This window comes from Maniola jurtina, chromosome 23 (genome assembly GCF_905333055.1).
Source record: "Maniola jurtina chromosome 23, ilManJurt1.1, whole genome shotgun sequence".
Lineage (NCBI taxonomy): Eukaryota > Metazoa > Arthropoda > Insecta > Lepidoptera > Nymphalidae > Maniola > Maniola jurtina.
In genome coordinates, this window is record NC_060051.1 from 5,145,233 (window position 1) to 5,166,494 (window position 21,262).

Below are 21,262 nucleotides of genomic sequence, written 5' to 3' on the forward strand. Positions count from 1 at the left end.
TGTCCCCCCGCTGATTTCTTAGGGGGACAGATTGGAATAAAAAGTTCGATTTGTCCCACTGCCACGGACGAGGGGACAGATCGAACTAATTCTTCCCAAACTGTCTCTCTGTTGCCAACGAACTAATCGAAAGAATCAGACAGATGAACAAATTATTCCTATTATCTGTACGCCAAAATAAAAATAATTAAGCATCTTTACTATTACTATTTAAAAGAAAATTAAAATGGGAGCTGTTTCTGAGGATTTCCGAAGATTGGCTTTTTATATCTTCATTGACTTGACTAAGTGACACTTTCTCTGACGATCGATTGATTGATTTTATTAATTATTTTATTTCTAATTGAGATTGCCAAATTATCTTTTAGTTTTAGTTAAATACTTTTAGTTAATTTCTAATTGTTGTTAATAATACGAATTTGATCTAAAGATTGTTACGTTGGCGTATAAGGCGAAGAAGACTGATTTTACGTTAAATATTATACTGTGATTTATCAAACTGTGAGTGAACAAGTGTAAATTAAAAAATTATAACACCCCCGACAAGTGAAGGTTACAGTAACTAGAAGAGCTGATAACTTTCAAACGGCTGAACTCATTTAGACTATAGCTATGAACACTCTCGGTCAAGCCACCTTTCAAACAAAAAAAAAACTAAATTAAAATCGGTTCATTAGTTTAGGAGCTACGATGCCATAGACAGATACACAGATACACGGATACACAGATACACATGTCAAACTTATGACACCTCTCTTTTTGGGTCGGGGGTTAATGAAAAGAGAATCAGTATGTACTATTATTCAGGCCTGGATAAAAATGATGATAGTAAATAAAAATTATTGTATTGTGTTTTGTACAATTTTTTTCCTTCAAATTTTTTTTTACAAGGGAGATTTACAGAGTAAATAGATAAGAGCAGAAGAAAATTAAAGCTAATAATAAGTTTTCACAAATAGATCATACATAATATTACGTGTAAAAGATACGGCAAAGTATTTAGAAACGTTGAGACCCCATTTATTAACTTTACAGTATTGATCCAGTGTAAATAAAGTCTTACACAATCCACTGTTTGTTTTACAATAGCGGTAACTGATAGCGTAATAGTAAAGATGCTTAATTATTTTTATTTTGGCGTACAGATAATACAGTCATTACGAATCCTTACGTACTTACATGACGCCGGCGCTCTTTAATTTGATTTATTGACGACCATACAGATTCGGCGTTAGGCGTTCAATAAACGAAGGGCTCTTCGATTCAGTCGATTCCGTTAATCGTGAGTCACAATATGTGATACTAGATGATGCCCGCGACTTCATCTACGTGGATAAAGGTTTTTTAAAAATCCCGTGGGGAATCTTTGATTTTCCAGGATAAAAAGTTACCTATGTCAGTTTCCGGGATGCAAGCTGCGTCTGTATCTTTCATATAAATGGGTTAAACGAATGGGCGTTTAAGAATCTTGTGGAAACTCTTTGCTTTTCCGGGATAAAAAGTAGCCTATACCCTTCCCCGGGATGTAAGCTTACTCTGTACGCATCAAAATCGGTTAAACTGCTGGGCCGTGAAAAGCCAGCAGACAGACAGACACACTTTCACATTTATGATAAGTAAGGAAGGATTTAATTGCCCCGCACCCTCCACCCCCTCCCCCGTCCTTTTAGGAAGCCAGAGTCTTTAACCACTAAGCTGTCACAGCTTTTTAGCAAGCAGCAGAGAATTATCCAGATAATCATGTAAATAAACATCATTAGACGGTAGGTTAACCACACACTGAGGTAAAACTGTCGGCCATCGCCTGTTGGACGCCTTATGAATATAAAATAATTCGATTTACGATTAGGAAATAGAATCTGGGCTTTTTGGCCTTACAAGATAACGAAGATAACATATTGAATTTCTCCCTAACTTGGGTCTATAAAGTTGTGTTCACATTAACGGCGGCGTTACAACGTCATATTTACTTCATTTAGGTGTTATTATAGCCATACTTTGGAAGTGTAAACGGGTATGGCATTCAATAAGTTAACTTCATCAACCCATCACCAGCCCACTACTGAGTACGGGTCTCCTCTCAGAATGAGAAGCTGCTTCCACGTGGATGAATAGTCGTGGGCATTATGTAATACCTACATCTAGCTATACTAATATTACAAAGAGGTACAGTTTGTAAGTTTGTTTGTAGGAAGTAATCTCTGGAACTACTGAACAGATTTAGAAAAAAATTTCACTAGTAAAAAGTTACATTATTCCCAAGTGACATAAGCTACAAATTTCAAAAAATTAGTGATCCCTACGAAAAGAAAAATAAAACCGACTTCAAAAACCAAAAACACTAAAAAGTAGAAAATAATTTTTGTTTAGCTACACATGTAATGTACCTAGGTATGAAGTCGAGCGAGCATATTAAAACAAAATTAGAAATCCAAGAGTGAAGCTCGCCCGACTTCATACCTAGGTACATTACATGTGTAGCTAAACAAAAATTATTTTCTACTTTTTAGTGTTTTTGGTTTTTGAAGTCGGTTTTATTTTTCTTTTGAAAATTTTTTATTTCACAATTTTTAGTGGCCCCACTGTACTATAATATGCTATGCCCAGTTAAAACCCTACTGTTTACTAAGCTATTACAGTGATCGCGAGCAATTTGCTCTTATCCATTGAGGAGTTCTGTTCTCCATCTCCGAAGATATTCATCAGATCTTCACCAAATTTATATGGGACCACCTGCACAGTATACCCTTTCAAACAAAAAAAAAAATTTCCAAATCGGTCCAGGGGTCTTTGAGTAATCGGGGAACATACATAAAAAATATAAAAAAAAAATAAAAAAAAAAAAAAATAAAAAAAAGATCCCGACGAATTGAGAACCTCCTCCTTTTTTGGAAGTCGGTTAAAAATTATAATAAGCTACCCGTGCGAAGCCAGGGCGGGTCGCTAGTTAGCAAATAAATACAATGGGGGAAAATGCTCCGGAAGCAGCTTGATAGCGAAATGATAGACGGGAGCCATGGGTACTAACCCATCGATTTTCGATGGTGCTGTCCGATATGAAACAAACGTAATACCCATGATTTTATGGGACACGACATCGTATGGGAGCGCTAAATCCCTCGAAAGTTTTCAAATGAAATCGACTCACGCATTCTGGATCATGCATGACCATGGAATCAGCGTATTACATAGAGATCGTAGTAGGTGACCTATTTCCCTTTCCCACTTAAGCTGAAAAGAGTGATCAATCAAGTGAAAACGAGGTAAGTAAAGCTCCTGTTCGCACACATTTAGACGGGCTTCCCCGAACTACGTTACTGTTACATATCTAAAACACGGAGGTGTGACTACTTGTTAAGTGGAATACAACGCATCGTCTTCCTGAAACCCGCCCTCTCCCGGCTTCGCGTCCTATAAATATGATGCTGAAACGCTTTCCGCTTCAGTCTTACAGGAAAGCTCAGTGTGCAGACACCCGCGCCAAATCCAGGCGCTCCCGTGAGACAGCGTGACTAAGTTCGCGTGCCGCATCGTAATATAAACATTGCTACGTTTCTAACGTTACTACATCCCGTTTCGTAATACTTCGTGACATAAAACCTTCATAAACTGTAGTGTTTTTTTATGTTGGTGAAAGAACTAAGTGCAATGCTGGATAAATCCATCCTGGGTGGCAGTTGGGAGAGCGTGGTAAGTTCACATCGTACTAATAGGTAAATTGAAAACTCGGGACGTTTTGGGACACGCTCGTTAATTATCGTGTGAAGCGGCCGCCTTGATGAATGGGTCCCCTCTTTCGAATTTAGGGTTACCAATATGGTGATTGAGTGCATTTAGAAAGTTTAGACAAAAACTACAAAAAGTTAGACGTTCTAGTTCAACTTTATGATAAAAAACATTACTACTTGAAAATTCAATAAGTCAGTAACATACAAATATTGAAACTAATAAAGTAACTCTGTCTGTCTATTAAATTTTCACGCCTAAACCGCTAGTACATAGGTCACTTTTTATTTTGGAATATCAAAGAGTTTTATAAAATCTAAATCTGCATAAACGAAGTCGCGGGCATTAGCCATATACTTCGTAAAAAAAATAGTATTTTTTATGTAGGATTAATAAGCTACTCTATTACGATAGCTATTTACATCTAAACAAAACTTTAAAGCATACGAGTATTTTAGCTCTGATAAGCCCTCACACAAAACCAAATCCGAAACTTATCAACTTGACAACTTTAAGTTGACAAAAATTATCTTTAAAAGTAAAAACCTTTTTGGAAACCCTGCTACAATACACATACTTACCAGTATATGCCATAGATTAATGAGGTAGGTATAGACGGATTACGGAACAGCCTGCGGTCTGTCAGGGTTGCGTAAACTGCAGCCGGTTCAAAAGCGCTTAAAAGGCGCAACCGGCCTATGGCAGCTGTCATTGAACCACAAATCGTGCGTGCTCGCTGCCCGACGCTCGAATGTGGAATTTTAAGCTCTTTTTGTGGTAAGCTCTTGACATTGCCGCGCCAGTTTCACGGTTACTAGATCGGAATCTATGGAGATATTAATCAAAGCTGAGAGTGATCTGATAAGAGGCGCTATTCTGTAATCGTACGGCCCTGTGACAGCGACGAAATCAAACTTCTTGTTTCGGCTTAAGAAAACAATGCTGTGTAAGTCCAGTTTTGTCTAAAATGAAAGATTCTGTAGAGATATTAATTTAAGCTGCCAGATATCTGATAACAGGCGCTATTCTGTAATCGTAAATAGCAGACCGAGACATAGCGACGAAATCAAACGCTGTTTCGGCTTAAGAAAACAACGCTCAGTACATACAATTTTGTCTAAAATGCAAGATTTGAAAACGTTATGATAATAATCGGGCAAATATTTAAAATGGTTTCAACTGTGGGTGTTAATTTCGAGATATAATATATTGTTAAAAGTAGTAAAATATTACGATAAGCGTTTACCGTTTTCCTGTAAAAAGACGAAGGAAAATACGTAAAAAATAAGTTAAACCCCTATTTCGCAGAACACAAAACTAACAAAGTAAGCAGTTTTACATTCTAGGCCGATAAAACTTGTCATTATCTTAATATGTATATTGTATGTGTAATGTGTATGTTAAAAATTCGACAGCGAGCTCAACGACGTTATAGAGACAGAGAATAACATGGCTGTCTTAATCTTGACTGATTACGACATCATATTTTTCACATAGCTGTAAGTTCGGATTTAACGGTTTGATAGAGATCATTTGAGATCGTCCCGAGATCTATTTCTCGTACGCGGCCATGACAGTATTTTTGTTAGTGTTTCTGTTAAGGCTTAAACAGACTCGAAGCTAGTTGGTAACCGCACGACAGGACATCACACTGAACGCGCGTGTATGTGTGTAGGATTATTTATAGGCGTGGCATAGGCGCGCGTTTTTAGAAACGCGGCTCCTTTGCACGCATTTAACAGTACGAACATCTTCATATTGTTCCACGTATTATAATTTTAAAAGCCACACTGGACACTTTTCCGTTACACTGTCGCACGTATTGTGTGTTTCAGGCTTTAGTTTAGTTTAACGGTTCAATAAATCTTTGTTGCGGTTAGCGTGGTTTTTTTAAATTGGTTAATTCTCTCGAGGATCTGGTTTATCGTCTTTTTATTGCTATTACTATTGTGCTATCGTTTATCTGGAAGCTACAAAGTTTTTAGTATTCATTACATATGGCTTGATTTTGTCGATAAAATAGTATTTTTACAATAGACAAACAAAAAATTTAAAACAAGACTGGGCATCCACTGTGGCTAATTTTGTAACTACACTAATACTATTCCAACGTTTTGATGGGAAGCTGCTAAAAATCAGCTGCTGCAAAGAAACCCATAGCTCAATGAATGAATGGCTCAAGACGTTCAGACTTCATATGTAAATCCATATGCTTATACATTTGACGGTCATATCTAAATGGTGTCAAAGTGTAGTCATGCTATTTTAAGAAAAAGTTGCACAATTTCAAGCAATATGCGATTTCTAGACGAAAAAAGCTGTTACCGAGCAAAAAAACCTTGTCTATTGAACTCTCAATCGAACATCTCATTTAACTCGCCATTCGAATAACATTTCGCAAATCGCATCAAAGGAGTCTCTCTAAGTGGAACCACTTTTTGACCACTTTGGTACAAGTTTAGAAAGCGTATACAGTTGACAATTGAAATTCACTGTCAAAAACATCGTTTGTTAGTTACAATCGGGTTTTTGCGATCGTCGTATTTCAAGTTGTGGCAAAAATTTCACTTTCACCGCTAAATTTAAACTTGACATACTACACATACTAGGGCTGTCTATCCATGTCCTGATAGAAAAAAAAATATCAGAGATTATTTATCAATATTTTATGTCAAATAATATCAGATTTTTGTTTTCTAATAATAATTATAATAATCTCTGAAATATTGTTTTTTAGTAAAAATATTCCATAAAACTGTCATTATCTTTTTAGAACTGGTACGAAATTCCACTTTACTTTTGACTTTTAGAAGCGACAAAAAATAACGCACAGTAAACTCAGGACAGACTAAACTGCAGTAGGTATTCTTTATTTATTACTTATCATTTAATTTGGGGTTCCAAAAAGGCTCGGTGCTTCTCCGTGGTCGCCATTGTAGCACCTTGGGACCCCAAAGTCCATCGGTTTTTCGAACTATGTGCCCCGGCCATTGCCAATTGAACTGCGTAACCCGTATAGCTATATCGATTACTCTGGTACTCCTGCGGATCTCTTCACTTCCAATTAGATCTTCATCGCCCGCTGAGTGACTCTGACCTTTCTTATGAGGACATAGTTCTCTCCGTCTATGTAACTCTGAGCTTTTTTATGAAGCCCATATTTAACGTGGCGTAGTGTGTGGAAGTCTCAACAAGAAACCCATCTCATGTCCAGTAGTGGACGTCTATCAGTTGATAATGATGATGATTCGCTATTGAAACTAAAAGCTTTAAAGCGAATCAAGAGATGTAGGAAAAAGAAAAAGTTAGTAGTATAAAAAAACAAATAACATTGTGAAAATTAAAATCGAAGTAATCCTAGCAGCCCTAACATATAAAGACGGTTGAGTGCTGTAACAATCTCTAATAACTGTCATTGCTCCGCTGGTTATTCCGGTTTTCAGTTTCGAAAGTCGAGAGCTTCGATCTGATACTGATGGATGACAGTACAAAAATTGAGCCCCTAGCACAATTCTGATGGATTATATCATCGATATTATATCGATATTTGTGTTAGCCTTTGTTGTCAATCGACATTTGTGTGTCTTTGTTAATCCGACTGCATGTATAGAGTCTAACTCCAGGCTATAAAAAAAGTTTTAAATAGGAGTAGTTATTGGCCACTGCACGATGGTGACCACCGACTGGTGATGGTTTCTTTATATATCTGTATTGTATTCTACTATAATAAAGAGGTAATTTGTAAGTTTGTACGCGAGGGGCTTGAGGCGGGAAGATAGTTGATCGATTCCGGAAAATCAAACAGTTCCCAGGGGATCTATAAAAATCTAAATCTACGCGGACGAAGTCGCGGGCATCCTCTAGTTATCTAAAGTATTATGTATGAGTTTATTAAGATCTGGCGAATTCCGACTGCTAAAACATTTTAACTCTATGTCTTATGAAAAGTTATTTATAAACGCAAATCTCTGATGGATATCGATATAATATCGATGTTTGTGTAACGGATTTTTTAAAGTCTGGGTAATCCCGAGTTTCCAGCTTTTAGTTTTAGTACCGCGTTATAAACAGTACGGAATAGTTATTTCCTTATTCATACAGGATATCGCTTCTCATTTCTCATAGTCATAACTCATAAGGTTTACCTTTCAATGTCATAAGATCGTAATGAGAACCAGAACGAACGGTGCCCATGAATTATGGTCGTAAATCGTAACCACTTCTATGCACGCTCAGTTAGCATAGAAATAAATGCATGAAAACATTTTTTGTTTAAATAAAAATCTTTTTTTTAATGTTCTCAAAAGGATTGAAACTTGAGTAAGTACCTAATCAAGAAAATAAAATACAAGTTTAGTCCAAACACGACCACCCTATCATAAGCCATCATGGAGTTTCAGTACCCTCCATCACCAGTGATCAAAGGTGTCCCACCTCCCACCCCCATCATCAAAGACACTCATTGGAACCACCATCATCATCATCAGTCATCAATACCACACGTATCTGCCAAGTGCCAACAAATCAATGCAATAGAACAATTGGAAGAGCCGAAAACCAATTACGAATTTCGACATAACGAAACAAACAAAACAACTTAATAAAAGCTTTTTAAAAGGGAAATATTTTTAATTAAAATGTATGCCCAAGTAATTTTTTCTGAATGTTAAAATGATGTTAAGATAACAGAAGTTCAATAAACCGGACTACAAGTAAGAACGTGTTCAAACATTTGCTCCTTGCACAATATTACGTGCTACTATTAGTCATACAAGTAACTATAACATTAAAAAAGTAGATCCTAGTCAGCTTTATACAGGCAAAAAATAAATAAACAAAAAATCTTAAAAGCTTACGCATAAGTGTTTAAAAAAGGTCACGCAGTTAAGCGCTACGAACTTTATAAAGCTACTAGCGATCCGCCTCGGCTTAGCAAGGTAGCTTATTCCAATTTTCGTAAGGATCTCTAATTTTTTTGAAAATAAAATATTGCCTATGTTACTCAGGGATAATATAGCTTTCTTCTGATGAAAGAATTTTCAAAATCGGTTCAGTAGTTCCAAAAATTACCCCCCAAAAACAAACTTACAAACTTAACAACTTTTAAAAACCTTAACTTACAACCACTCAAATTTCAGTCCACCTATCATACTGGTTAACTTTTGAGGATAGAGGTCACATAATTATTTAATCGATGTAAGTAATTTTTTGTTATTTGTTATGGAACCGTCCACAGGCATTTAAATTACATATTATATACCTTGAGTTTTTGTTTGTGATATAACTATAAAACAAAATACTCTTCAACGTTAAAATAATTTACACAATATTAATTAATTACTTATTTATCAAATCCTAAACAGTTATGAGACCATTAATGTAGAACTGAGAACATATTTTACTTCTACAACAAAATACTTTAATATATTTATTACTCATCAAAAAATTTAGTGTAGGAGAAACACTGCGTGGGCTTAATACAGTTAGTCAGTGAGTATGTACACAGGCGTCATAACTATTTTCGATAATAAGCTTTTTAATTGTCTTGTCATCTGTTCGGTTATTAACCTTCGTTCAATTCGGATGAGCTAAATATATATTTCGTACTTGAACTAATACGATAATAATAGCTACAATATGTAATAGTACGATCAATAGCAAATTATCCAATGTAGCTCTGGCATTCGAGTCCATTTTTAAGTTTAGGAACTTGATTATTATAAAGCTGTTTAGTATTTAGGGTCTAGAATATTATTCGTAGATTAGTATACACTAGGTAAGCATACCTTTTAAGTTATATACTATATCGAGAAAGAGGTAAATTCATACGAACCTTATGTACATAAGGGCTTCAAAAAGTGTATTGGATTAAATGAAGTTTATACCTGCATATATTTGGGTCACTAGTTTGTATTGTTCAAGCCTTCACAAAGATAACATAGTATACAAGGTCAAGTATATGTGGAGAGAATTATTTCAATATTTTCAATTACTTAAAAATCACAACTTTCAAAATTCCTATTGGAGCGACTAAATCATAATTTTCTAATAAACTCGAAAAATCGACTTAATCACACTTTTCTTATAAAAATTCGACATTAATATGTGCAAAGTTATATTTAGTTCAAGTATTAAAATAAAACTTTAATTAATCATCAAAAATTAACCGTTAATCAAAATAACATTACGAATTCTGGCGAATCTCATGCATTGCTAAATGAAACAGCGTGTGCTTATACCTAGCTGTAAATTGGGGGAAAAAACGTATCTAACTAGGGTTGACACTATGAGAAATTTTAATAAAATGTATAATGCAATATTTCGAATTACATAATTCACAATTTGCTCCTGAACCATGTTTAATTTTTATTTACTTCACACAATATTTGTAAGAGTTATACATAAAATAGACTAGATTTGAACTTCGGAGAAGAATTCGAAACGCATTAATTTTAATATACAGTTTTGCTTGAAATTGATTTTCGTTATGGCTTTACTAAAAGTAAGTAGTTTAGATAAATATAATTCGATTAATTTTAATGGGCACTAAATCAAATAAATAGTAGAATAAAGCAGTCTTATCAGTACATAAATATTTAATAATGATCACTATTGGCTTGAATCGTTTGGATACAAATACATAACTGTAGATGGTGCAGCATCATCTTAGGTATAATGACATTTCACTCTCTACATTGCTAAGGATCGTAACCTCTTTCTGTTGATCACATTATTATCTCAAAAAACTTTTGGTAGGTATAATAATGCGGTGAGTGTAATAAGTATACTGAAAATTATTAATTAAATTCAGTTTATTGTAACTTAGTAAAGCTGACAACCCTGTGGAAGCAATGCGGTTTTTTGCGAGCGTTCGCACATATGGCTAACGGTACATTAAAGTAGGTTTTTCTCAACGAGCACCGAAAACAACTTTAATGTACAACGAGGGAGGATCGGTTTTGCGACAGCGTAATACCTACGTCATGTACGTAAATACGTACAGTATCCACTGCGAGCTAAGCTAAAACTAAGTTACAACAATATCTTGCACGAAACGGCACAAACAAAACAGAAAAGCATTAATACGTTTAATAGTTTACGCGAGTAGACTGCAATCTGAAAGGGTATAGGTTCAAACTCCACTCGTTGCACTAGCCGTTCCTACTACTAGCACAAACTCAATGTTTACTTGAGAATTAAGACGAATATTCGTCACCTTCGAGCATTTAATAATATTCTTTAACCTCCGTTTTGGAAGTCGGTTAAAAAAAAGCGCGGACTCGTTTTACATCCTAACGTTTTAGCGTGGTTGCATGGCAGATAAGCGATAAGATCGAAAAATTGTATAAAATATTTGTTGTGCTATGTTTTACTTTGGTGTACGATAAAGCGTATTTCAATTTCAATTCAATTTCACTAGTTAGCTTGGCTTGCGGTGGATGGTGTGCATATTGGATATCAATAATAATGAGCTGACCACTCGTTCTGGGCGAGATAACATACTGACCCACTGCTCATACATAAATATTTTCTTTTCTCTTCAACATTTAGTGCGATACGAGACCACTATACGAATGATATGAATAAATCTACAAACGAATAGACTTGTTTGACAACTCCAAGGCTAGACTGAATAGGGCATTTTCTAGACACTAGCCCATCCAAAACTGCCTCATCTATTCACATAAGGGATTGTTTTATAGAGCATACCAACTAGATAACCCGATATGCCCGATATGCTCAGGTGGAATTTCTCTTAATACTTTTTTGTGGGAATCTACGTCATAGAGATAAACCTACATGCAAACTACATTTGTAAGCCAGTCAGTCAGTATTTACTTTTATGCCTATAATATAGAGATACAATTCTGAAAAGGTCTGCTACAGTATACCTAATAAATAAAAATTTAGAATGCAGCATGCAGTTTAATAAATAAATTCTTAATTACCTTGCACTTCAATACATTTAAATCTATTTACTAAATAGAAACGTACACTTTTTTATAACAATATTCAATTATTGAATCGCCTACAAAATTTAAAGTTAGAGCTCATAGAACTCGAAACTTGGACTGAGTTAGTAGAAATTAATATAATAAACAAAATATTATATAATAAACTATCAATTTTTTATCAGACCTAAACACTCGAATCCAATAGGTATTCATCTATTAAAAGTTCCGATCGACTGTACCACGGTTGCATACAACGATTTCAAGTATATGTATTGTCTAAAATAGCTCGTGACAAATATATCTGTGTACCTTTAGTATTATCACCTTCGGCTTTTAATAACGGCTACAAATAACACCCAACTATGCACGCCGGGACAGAAATACTATACGTATTTTAGTACATATTACAAAACATCGCAAATGAAACGGGACACGAAACATTCGCGAGAATAGTATGGATGCAGACACTTTTTTAAATTCCATTACAAGTTAGCTCTTGACTGCGATCTCACTTGGTGGTAGGTGATGATGCAATCTAAGGTGGCAGCGGACTAACTTGGAAGGGGTATGGCAGTTTTAATTAAACCCATGCCTCATATTGGTTCGTACACGGCATCGTACCGGTACGCTTAATCGCTTGGCGACCCAATTTTTTGGGTGGCGTGGTTACTTGCCACTGCCGTAGCCTCCCACCAAACCAGACCAGTGACGATTTTGAAAAAAAAAATCCCAAATTGTTCTTGCCGGGAATCGAACCTGGTACTAATCCCACAGGCCTCACCGCTGCGCCACGGAAGTCGTCAAAAAACTTACTGACGAAAAAAATTCAGCATTTAGTTTACCTGAAAGAAAAGAAAAAAAAAGGTTTAATTACTTCACGCAATCACAACAACATCCGCCTGTTAAACCATAAAATGATATAATCACATGTAATAATAATTAAGTAAATTAGGCCGAGTTAACTAACACCGGTAATAGGCCGGTTATTTTTAACGTGACCCATTTTTTTCTCGCGACCCAAATTCGCGACAGTGCAACGCGTGTTTTTTTACATGTGAACCATTAAAATGAAGTTACAAAACACCGCCTGTCAAAACAGATTGGCGAAACATTTGTCGTGTCAAGATTGGCGGACGTTGAAATATGTGTTCTCTTAGTGCAAGGTGTATCAATTTATTGAGAAATCAGGCTAAGCCTTAAAACGTCGGTGTTGGTAACCTGGTTACTCTGATAGATAAAAAACACTTTGAATGTAGATAAAGAATTTAAATACTAAATAAAAATACTTTAAACGTTTTTCAATGTCGAATTAAAATTCTGCCGATTATACGCATACTTTTCGAAGTATCTTTTAGCAAAGTTACATAAAATTTGCATAGCAACTCCAGTCGCTTAAATTAATAAACTTTTACAGTCATATAGCTTTATAGTCTACATAGCGTACATAATTGAAAATTTCTATCCAAAACTAATAAAAAAGAAAACTACAGCTGTAAGACAGCTGTTATAATGTATTTTCAATATAGGAGAAGCTCCACACTATTCCATCGTTCAAATAAACCATATTCTGAGGAATACTGCTAGTAAAACTTCTATTTTTATTTGACCTATTATTTAACCAATATTCGTATGCTTGCTCCATAACTTTGTAGAATTTCAAGAAAGCTATAAAAACACAGTTGCACAATGGCAAATAAATTCCTCAATTATGTTGAAACTTTTTCTTTTTTAACTGTAACTGTTATTTATTACATGAAAGCTTTTAGTCACAAACGAGATTTAGTAAAATCATAAAAAATAACATGGTTCTGAAGGGCATCTTAACTGAGCACCATTGCTCAACCTTTGCTGATGTGAAACTATTTTTATTATTGATATCAGCTGTCCCGGCGTAACCTCGGCTTCCAAGAAAAAGGGTTTAGAGTAAACGATCATCACAAATTAAAATATTGTTAACTATTTACTACTTCCTAGACACTTCACTGTCACATGGGATTAGTTCATAAACTTTGCCAAGAGTCTCAACTCCCAACATCTCGTGAGCATATGGCTCATCTAACAGGTGGTATTAGACATGTGGGCACCGAACGAAGGGCTCCTCTGACGAAGACAGACAAAGACAGATAAATTTTACCAAAATAACAGAAAGAGACGGCGATTTTGCCCTAGCATCGTGCCGGGTGAAGCCCTCAGTCACGTATGATATTTATGATATTGGGTACTTTAAATAATTCCCAAGATCTCTCATCCGACGTAGTTTATGAGACAGCGATTAAAGATCGACAAATACCTAGTTATTTATGTACCGCATTAATTTGATATACTTAAGCCGTTACTGATGATGACTCTCTCTTTTCCAGATCTCGCGCGATGATTACGAGATCGACTACAGCCCGAGCCCGAGGGGTTCTCCGTTGAAGGATACGTCCAACATCCAGGAGGACCAGCCCTATTTGATCAGCCGACACAATCCAAACAAGACCTTCCGCCGAGAATCGGTCATCGCTTCGTGGAAAAACTTGAAAAAAGAAAGGGAACAGGCCCTGGGAAAGCGGATCATCTACGTGGACGCGGACAATTATGAAGATTACTATGGCAGGAATAAAGTCAAGCGCTGCAAGAGCGAAAGGACCGCGAGCACTCCACGGGTTCTCAAAAAGGTTAAACGTACGTACTCGGTGCTGTACAGGTATGACCCAAATGAGGAAAAGGTCGTAAAGGAGTATAAGTACCAGCCTACGAAGGAGCCTGAGATGTCAGTGAACTCTTTGCAGAAATCTTTCTCTGAGCCCTTTTTGGGACCGGAAAGAGTACCCAAGAAGAAAGTGAAGAGATCCATCACTACACTCTTAAACATTAAGACCAAGATTCTCAACATATTCTCACCAAAGAGTTAGTTTATAGAAGTAGATCTTAAGGTGTTAGTTGCTCAATTAAATGCATTTTCCTTTAGGCTAAGGCAGCGTTAATCACTTTCATTCAAGATGAAATTGATAGCGCTTATGTATATTGATAGCTAAGCGTAATAATTATGTATCCGTAAGCAATTATGGCGTGTTAATGTACTTGACATTTCGTGTAAGTGAAAATAGAGAGCGTATAATGAATATGCTAATTTTGCCCAAACCAGTTTGTCATATTATAATGTACGTCCGTATTTTATATCTGTGCCCTTTCAATGTTTGGTTATATTTGCAATGCCAAATGTTCAAAACGACTAAATGTTTTTTTATCATACTTTTTTTTCTTATTTACAGTTTACAGACAATTCGACAATTATAAGAATTTTGTGATATATTTTTGTGTGTTGTGATATATTATATCTTAGTGTATAGTGTGACTTCGCCTATATAAGATTTTATGCTTATATACGGCTGAAGTTTAATAAAGGCCAAAACGTAGATATGTATTCACTTAATCCATAAACACATATTATTTTACTATATACATAATATTATCTTTAACAGAAACAATATAAATTATGAATTAAGTTACATTTAAAAAAATATACAACTTTGATGTCATAAAGTTAAATTACCTCAAAGATATATTTTATAAAGTGAACTTAAAATCAATTTCCAACATGTTTCTAAGGAAATATTATGTGAAATTAGTATTTTTAATGTGTTCATAACATAATACAGAAATGCACGATTTTAATAAGTAAAGTTTTATTTTATTTCAATAATTATATAATCACAATGTTCTGAATTAAAAAATTTGAAGTAAAATAATTTCAAGTAATTCTTTATATTTAATCAAATATAATATAAACGATATTACAATAAACATGCTTAATTAAGTTACGGAGTACTTATTTATTATGTTCATTCCTATTACCTAAGGATAAGTTAATTAAATAATTATGTAATAAAATCTATGGTATAAATAATCTACACAAAAAAGTGTACAGCTATGTAATAAAATTAAGTAAGTAACAATTTAATTTTTTTTCAATACGAAAATATGTAGGTACCTACTTATTTAAAAAAAATTAATTATTTAATCAGAATTTAAAAATAATGTCACAATATGTAATTACAATTTAATTAAAAAATTGTTTCACCAAGATTTTAATTCTATTATATTTTTAAGTATTCATAAGTATTTCCAGGTATATAATATGTAATTTTAGTTCCTATTAACTTATGTTTACATTAATAAAATAAATATTTTATGCAGACAATAGTTTTTATTTAAATTAGTTTATTACTACTCCCCTTGAACAATAACTAAGATTCGTTTCAAGCTATACTAATTTTTATATTATATTTGCAAGTTTTGGAGTCATATTTCAAGAACAAAGTAAATTAATACATTCTTGCAAGTATAGTAAACACACTTTCAAAGTCAGAGACTAGAGGTATTCCACATTAAAACTTCACTAAACTCTGTACTTAGTTGTAAAAAATTTGTATGTACGATATATTATGAACCAGAGTAAATTAAAAATTTATAACACCCCGACCAATGAAGGTTACAGTAATAACTAGAAAAGAGCTGATAACTTTCAAACGAATTTCTTGGATTATAGGGAAGAACACTCTCGATCAAGCCACCTTTCAAACAAAAAAAAACTAAATTAAAATCGGTTCATTATTTTAAAAGCTTACGATGCCACAGACAGATACACAGATACACACGTCAAACTTATAACACCCCTCTTTTTGGGTCGGGGTTAAAAAATAATAAGTAAAGTACGCACTTTTAACTTCACAAGTAATATACCAGCACAGTCGTTAACATGCAACATGCAATCGAAATAGCACGTTACATTTATTTACCTTTTCAATGGGTTAACGTTAGGTAAGCATGGGTCGGGAATTGGGGTAATCATATGCGTCACTACTCCTGAGAGCTTATTTAAATATCCCTGTTTTACGGCGGCGACCTGCGGATAAACTGATTTCATTTTCAAACTTTTCTCTTCTGTAAGAGCTTGACTATTCTGTCTCCATGTTGAGCATTAATTAAATTTAAAACATAGCTCCTTTCCATCTTAGACTGCCATCTATCCGTCCCAACACGCTCACATGAGGCTCACTGCTGCTATCAGCACCAAAATAGAGAAAATCAAGCTTCAAAAACAGGTCGGCAATTGGTATAAAGAGGTATTTGTAAATTTATTTGTAGGGGGTAATCTCTGGAACTACAGAACCGATTTTGAAAGTTATTTCACCAGTAGAAAGCTACATTATCTATTTTGTTTTAAAAAAAATTAGAGATCCATACGAAAATTGTAATAAGCTACGCTTGCTAAGCCGGGGCTGGTCACTCGTATGCTAATTACTTGTACTGCGGATGAAGTCACGGGCAAAATCTAGTAAGAAATTAGAGCTCTGAACTTCTAGTTTAAAAGGCGAAAGGGCACCGCTGCGTCATTTTAGGTGGATAAGTTCTGAGTTTAACCTGGGCGTCCATCTACTAAATATTCCATACTCATCAAATATTTGTGAAACCTCTGGAAAATTTAGCAGTGGGGTGCGTAATTTTAATTATACTCTGTTGTATTGATTTTCCACCAGCGTCCGTTGCGAAGGCTGAATAATAAAAAAGCTTTGATATCTTCGTATGCCGGAATATTGTTGTTCGGGATTCATCACAGAAATGTTCGACATTGAACTGTTCTGTATTGACCTTACCGACTCTACCGACAAAATAGACCGTAGCAGATAGCAAATGTCATGTTTGAGTCTAGACAATTATTCCAAAGTTTTTGTTTTATCTAGATTAAAACCCCAGACTTCGGCGGCATAGAGTTTGATTTACAGAAATACCTACCAAAATAGACTTACCCATATTATTTTCGCATTTATATGATACTAGCCGATGCCCGCGACTTCGCCCGCGTGGATTTAGGTTTTTTGAAATCCCGTGGGAACTCTTTGATTTTCCGGGATAAAAAGTAGCCTATGTGCTAATCCAGGATATTATCTATCTCCATTCCAAATTTCAGCCAAATCCGTCCAGTAGTTTTTGCGTGAAGGAGTAACAAACATACACACACACACACACACACACACATACAAACTTTCGCCTTTATAATATTAGTGTGATTCATGCTTCTTTTGTAAATATAATTATTTGTTTTCATTTGATAACAATGATATGTAAGGCGGGCCTTGGCAGTGATATATTATAATTTATAATGCAGTATAGTAAACCCTTTGAACACAGGTACTATTTGACAACTATAGTTAGTATTTAGAGAAGTTTGCAAAATGCATGAAATGCAATAAAATAAATAGATAGATAGATAAAAACTTTATTGCAAAATAGGTATTCATGCATACATATACCTACGATGCACTATTTGGTCACCGGTTAGGTATGTACCTATGTGCCAAACAAAACGCACTAAATACTTCAGTTTTACCTAGTCTATATTCAATACATATTTATATATAGTATATAAGTTCATATTATGGTTGGTGGTGAGGCGTACCTACCTCGTAATGTAAGAACGTTCTGCCATAATAACAATAACCTAAAACGTTTGGGTATATTTTAGTACCTATGCCAACAATAAACATGATGTATGTGATGGTTTCCCTTGACCGTGAAGCGTGTCGTTCCCACGAATAGTGCCAGGCACGGACCGACCAAATATGAATCAATTGTGGGCAGCTTTGAAACACAGGGGTCGTATGTGTGAGCATATATATTATTCTGTGGTGTGAGTGTGGTGAATACATGTAACATGAATGTTACATGTATTCAAAATACTAATTTTAGTAAAACACTCAAATAAATTGCCCAGAGATTAAAAATGAAATGTATTTATTACAGGATTGCCCAAAAAAACGATTGCAGCGTTCATTTAAGTATGTTAGTTTCTTTATTCCACCATAACTTCTAAAAACCTGGACAGATTTGGATGTATGGTGTGTCGTTAGAATTCTTACATCATCAGTATCGTTTGATATAATATTATGTACTGTCGCAACTAGGTCATACCGCTACGTAGTAATAAAACCGAAAAGCAAAAAAAAAAGAGCTAATAGTTCATTATTTATCTATAAACTATGGCAGCATCGTACCCATTTGATCTATTCGTGGCTATCGGAACCTAGGCCAATGTCGAATATTTTTTCAATGTCAAACAATTTTATGAAAGAATTGCGCATATCGATACGTACAGATTCGATATCAAAGCGAAGTTTTTCATTTGGCCTTCATTACACAGTAGTATGCTCGTGCGGAATCGATACAGCTAGTAGCTCTACTACATTACATTAAAATAAACCGGTCAAGTGCGAGTCAGACTCGCACTCGAAATGTTCCGTACCATCGTATAAGATATACCTAACACTTTTATGTAGAACACTGCAAGTTAATGACGGATTGCGCCGCGCCATCTATAGGTGATTTAGCAAACAAATTTTTTACTATATGATTCAACGGGAAGTACCCTATAGGTTTTCTTGACAGACACGACAGACGGACAGACGGAAAGACAGACAAGCAGACAACAAAGTGATTCTATAAGGGTTCCTTTTTTCTTTCGAGGGACGGAACCCTAAAAATATATTTTTGTACATGTACTAATATTCATTCAACTACTAGATAAAACAAAGATGTTATGTGAGGTCTATTAACGTTTACGTATATATAACATGGTTATAACGCGGACCATATACGATAAAGTTTACCCGTCAAGTATGCAGCGGGCTTGAAACGGCATCCAGTAAACTTGACGGTGTACCTATGGCATGGTGTAATGCTCACTGACGTTGTATGCTATCCGTTGATTGGACGCCGTAGCTTCAAGTCCGCTTCAAACTTGACGGTAAACTTGATCGTTTGTGCCCATCGTAAGGCGCAAGGCACACCGGCGGAGCCGAGGCGCGGCGTCTTTCATGATAGCAACTCAAACTTAGCTTTATTTACTTTGGCCAGCGCGAGGCTAGCCTAGATCATAGATGCGCCCAAGGGCGACAAACGTTCTCATTATTTTGTTTTCAGTATATCAATTTATACCTACTAATATAGGTTTTAAAATCCTTAGATATAATGTTGAGGAAAGCTATAGAGGAAAATCATTAAAAACTGTAATGAGGAAATTCAAAGACCTGTATGAAACACGTCCCACAAAATAATTTATCAGGATACCCCCTGAGTACTGAACATATGTAAAAAGCGTCGAAAAAAATGTTTCAGTTTACCCCCACGATGTCTTGTTAAAAATATTTTTTAATACTAGCTGTGCCCGCGACTTCGTTCGCGTGGAATAGTGACTTTTCGGGCAGCATGTACGTTAAAAATGTTCGCCGTGATTCTTTAAATTGACATAACTTTTTTATTTATGAACCGATTGACATGAAATAAACACTAAATGTTAAGTGAATGACCGCTTTTTTGGCAACTAGCATGGCTACGGAACTCTAACTGCTTAGTCTGACTCGCACGTGACTAGTTTTTTTTTCACATAGACTGACAGATGACTGAAGCTCTTGGTGACGCTCTCGGAGTACTATAACTTCTACGCGCCGCGCTCAACATTTTTGAAGTCACGCATAGACAATTTTACAAGGCTCATCCGATCTACTCTACAACGACTTTATCTGCTACTTTTTACAATTTATGGTACTCGTATGATACTAACAGCCGCCATCTACCTAGGTCAGAGCAAACCTCGTGAAAAATCATAAATCAAACCTAAAGTATGACGTCAAAAACCACATGTTTTATATTGTGTTAATATACCTAAAAATTACAGTTGGTCACATATCGGCTTTCAACAGAACCAGAATAAAGACATTTCGTAAGAAAAGTATGAAAATGGTCCAAAAATTTCGCAATACCCTGTAATGCCACCTAGCGAGATCTATAGGTACTTCTTACTCGGGAACATTGGAATATGTCCAGAAACATCCACGAACGCAAATAGGTGGACTGGTAAGTTTCAGGGCTTAGTTTTGTGTCGATAAAGCAGTACAATCGTAGAGACGGTCTAGAAATTAAAAAATAATAAAATCATAACCCGAATAATGTAAGAGATGTTTCAAAATTTTATTATTCTGAAACATCTCTTACCTTTCTCTAACATAATATTATGAGTTCTATACATAAGAATAACCTGAAGAGTAACCATAGGCTTTTTATAGAAAATGACCACTGACCATCATCTAAAAGAGATAAATTAGTCATTATTCTAATTAGGTACGCGTGCTACTCATAACAATAAGTTCCTAAAATTATGTTTAAAAAAATAATGATATTTTAAATAAAGAACTTAGGCATTGAAAGAGTTTTAACGCTACTATGTTCAAGTTCCTGGTAATATTTCATAAGAAGACAACCTCCATGCTGGTTTGAAAATTAAAAAATATTTTCAGGAGTTATTCAATGAGCTATCGTGGAGCTGGCGCGTAATAAGTCGTAATACAAGGTAATCAATAGTGTATTAGCGAACAATGACCTAATTGCTTAAGTAATTGCGTATCAAACGTTAATTACTAGCCTAGTTCAATTAATATTTTCAGCGGAAATCTTATTGCGTTTGTTACATACTACTAACATACAACACTAACTACTACTAATGTTTACAACTAGTAACATAGTTATAAACTAATGTACTA

General features: G+C 35.0%; 2 protein-coding genes across 2 annotated transcripts in view; one reads left to right on the forward strand and one right to left on the reverse strand.

Annotated features, from left to right (window-relative positions):
- Nucleotides 1–21,262, reverse strand: part of LOC123877337 (dual specificity tyrosine-phosphorylation-regulated kinase 2) — a 254,577-nt gene that overhangs the window by 64,067 nt on the left and 169,248 nt on the right. The gene's annotated exons all lie outside the window — the stretch shown is intronic.
- LOC123877345 lies at nt 3,425–15,084 on the forward strand. Its single transcript, XM_045924008.1, has 2 exons — nt 3,425–3,690; nt 14,042–15,084. Exons 1-2 carry the CDS (start codon nt 3,625–3,627, stop codon nt 14,576–14,578), a joined length of 603 nt encoding a protein of 200 aa, XP_045779964.1. The 5' UTR covers nt 3,425–3,624; the 3' UTR covers nt 14,579–15,084.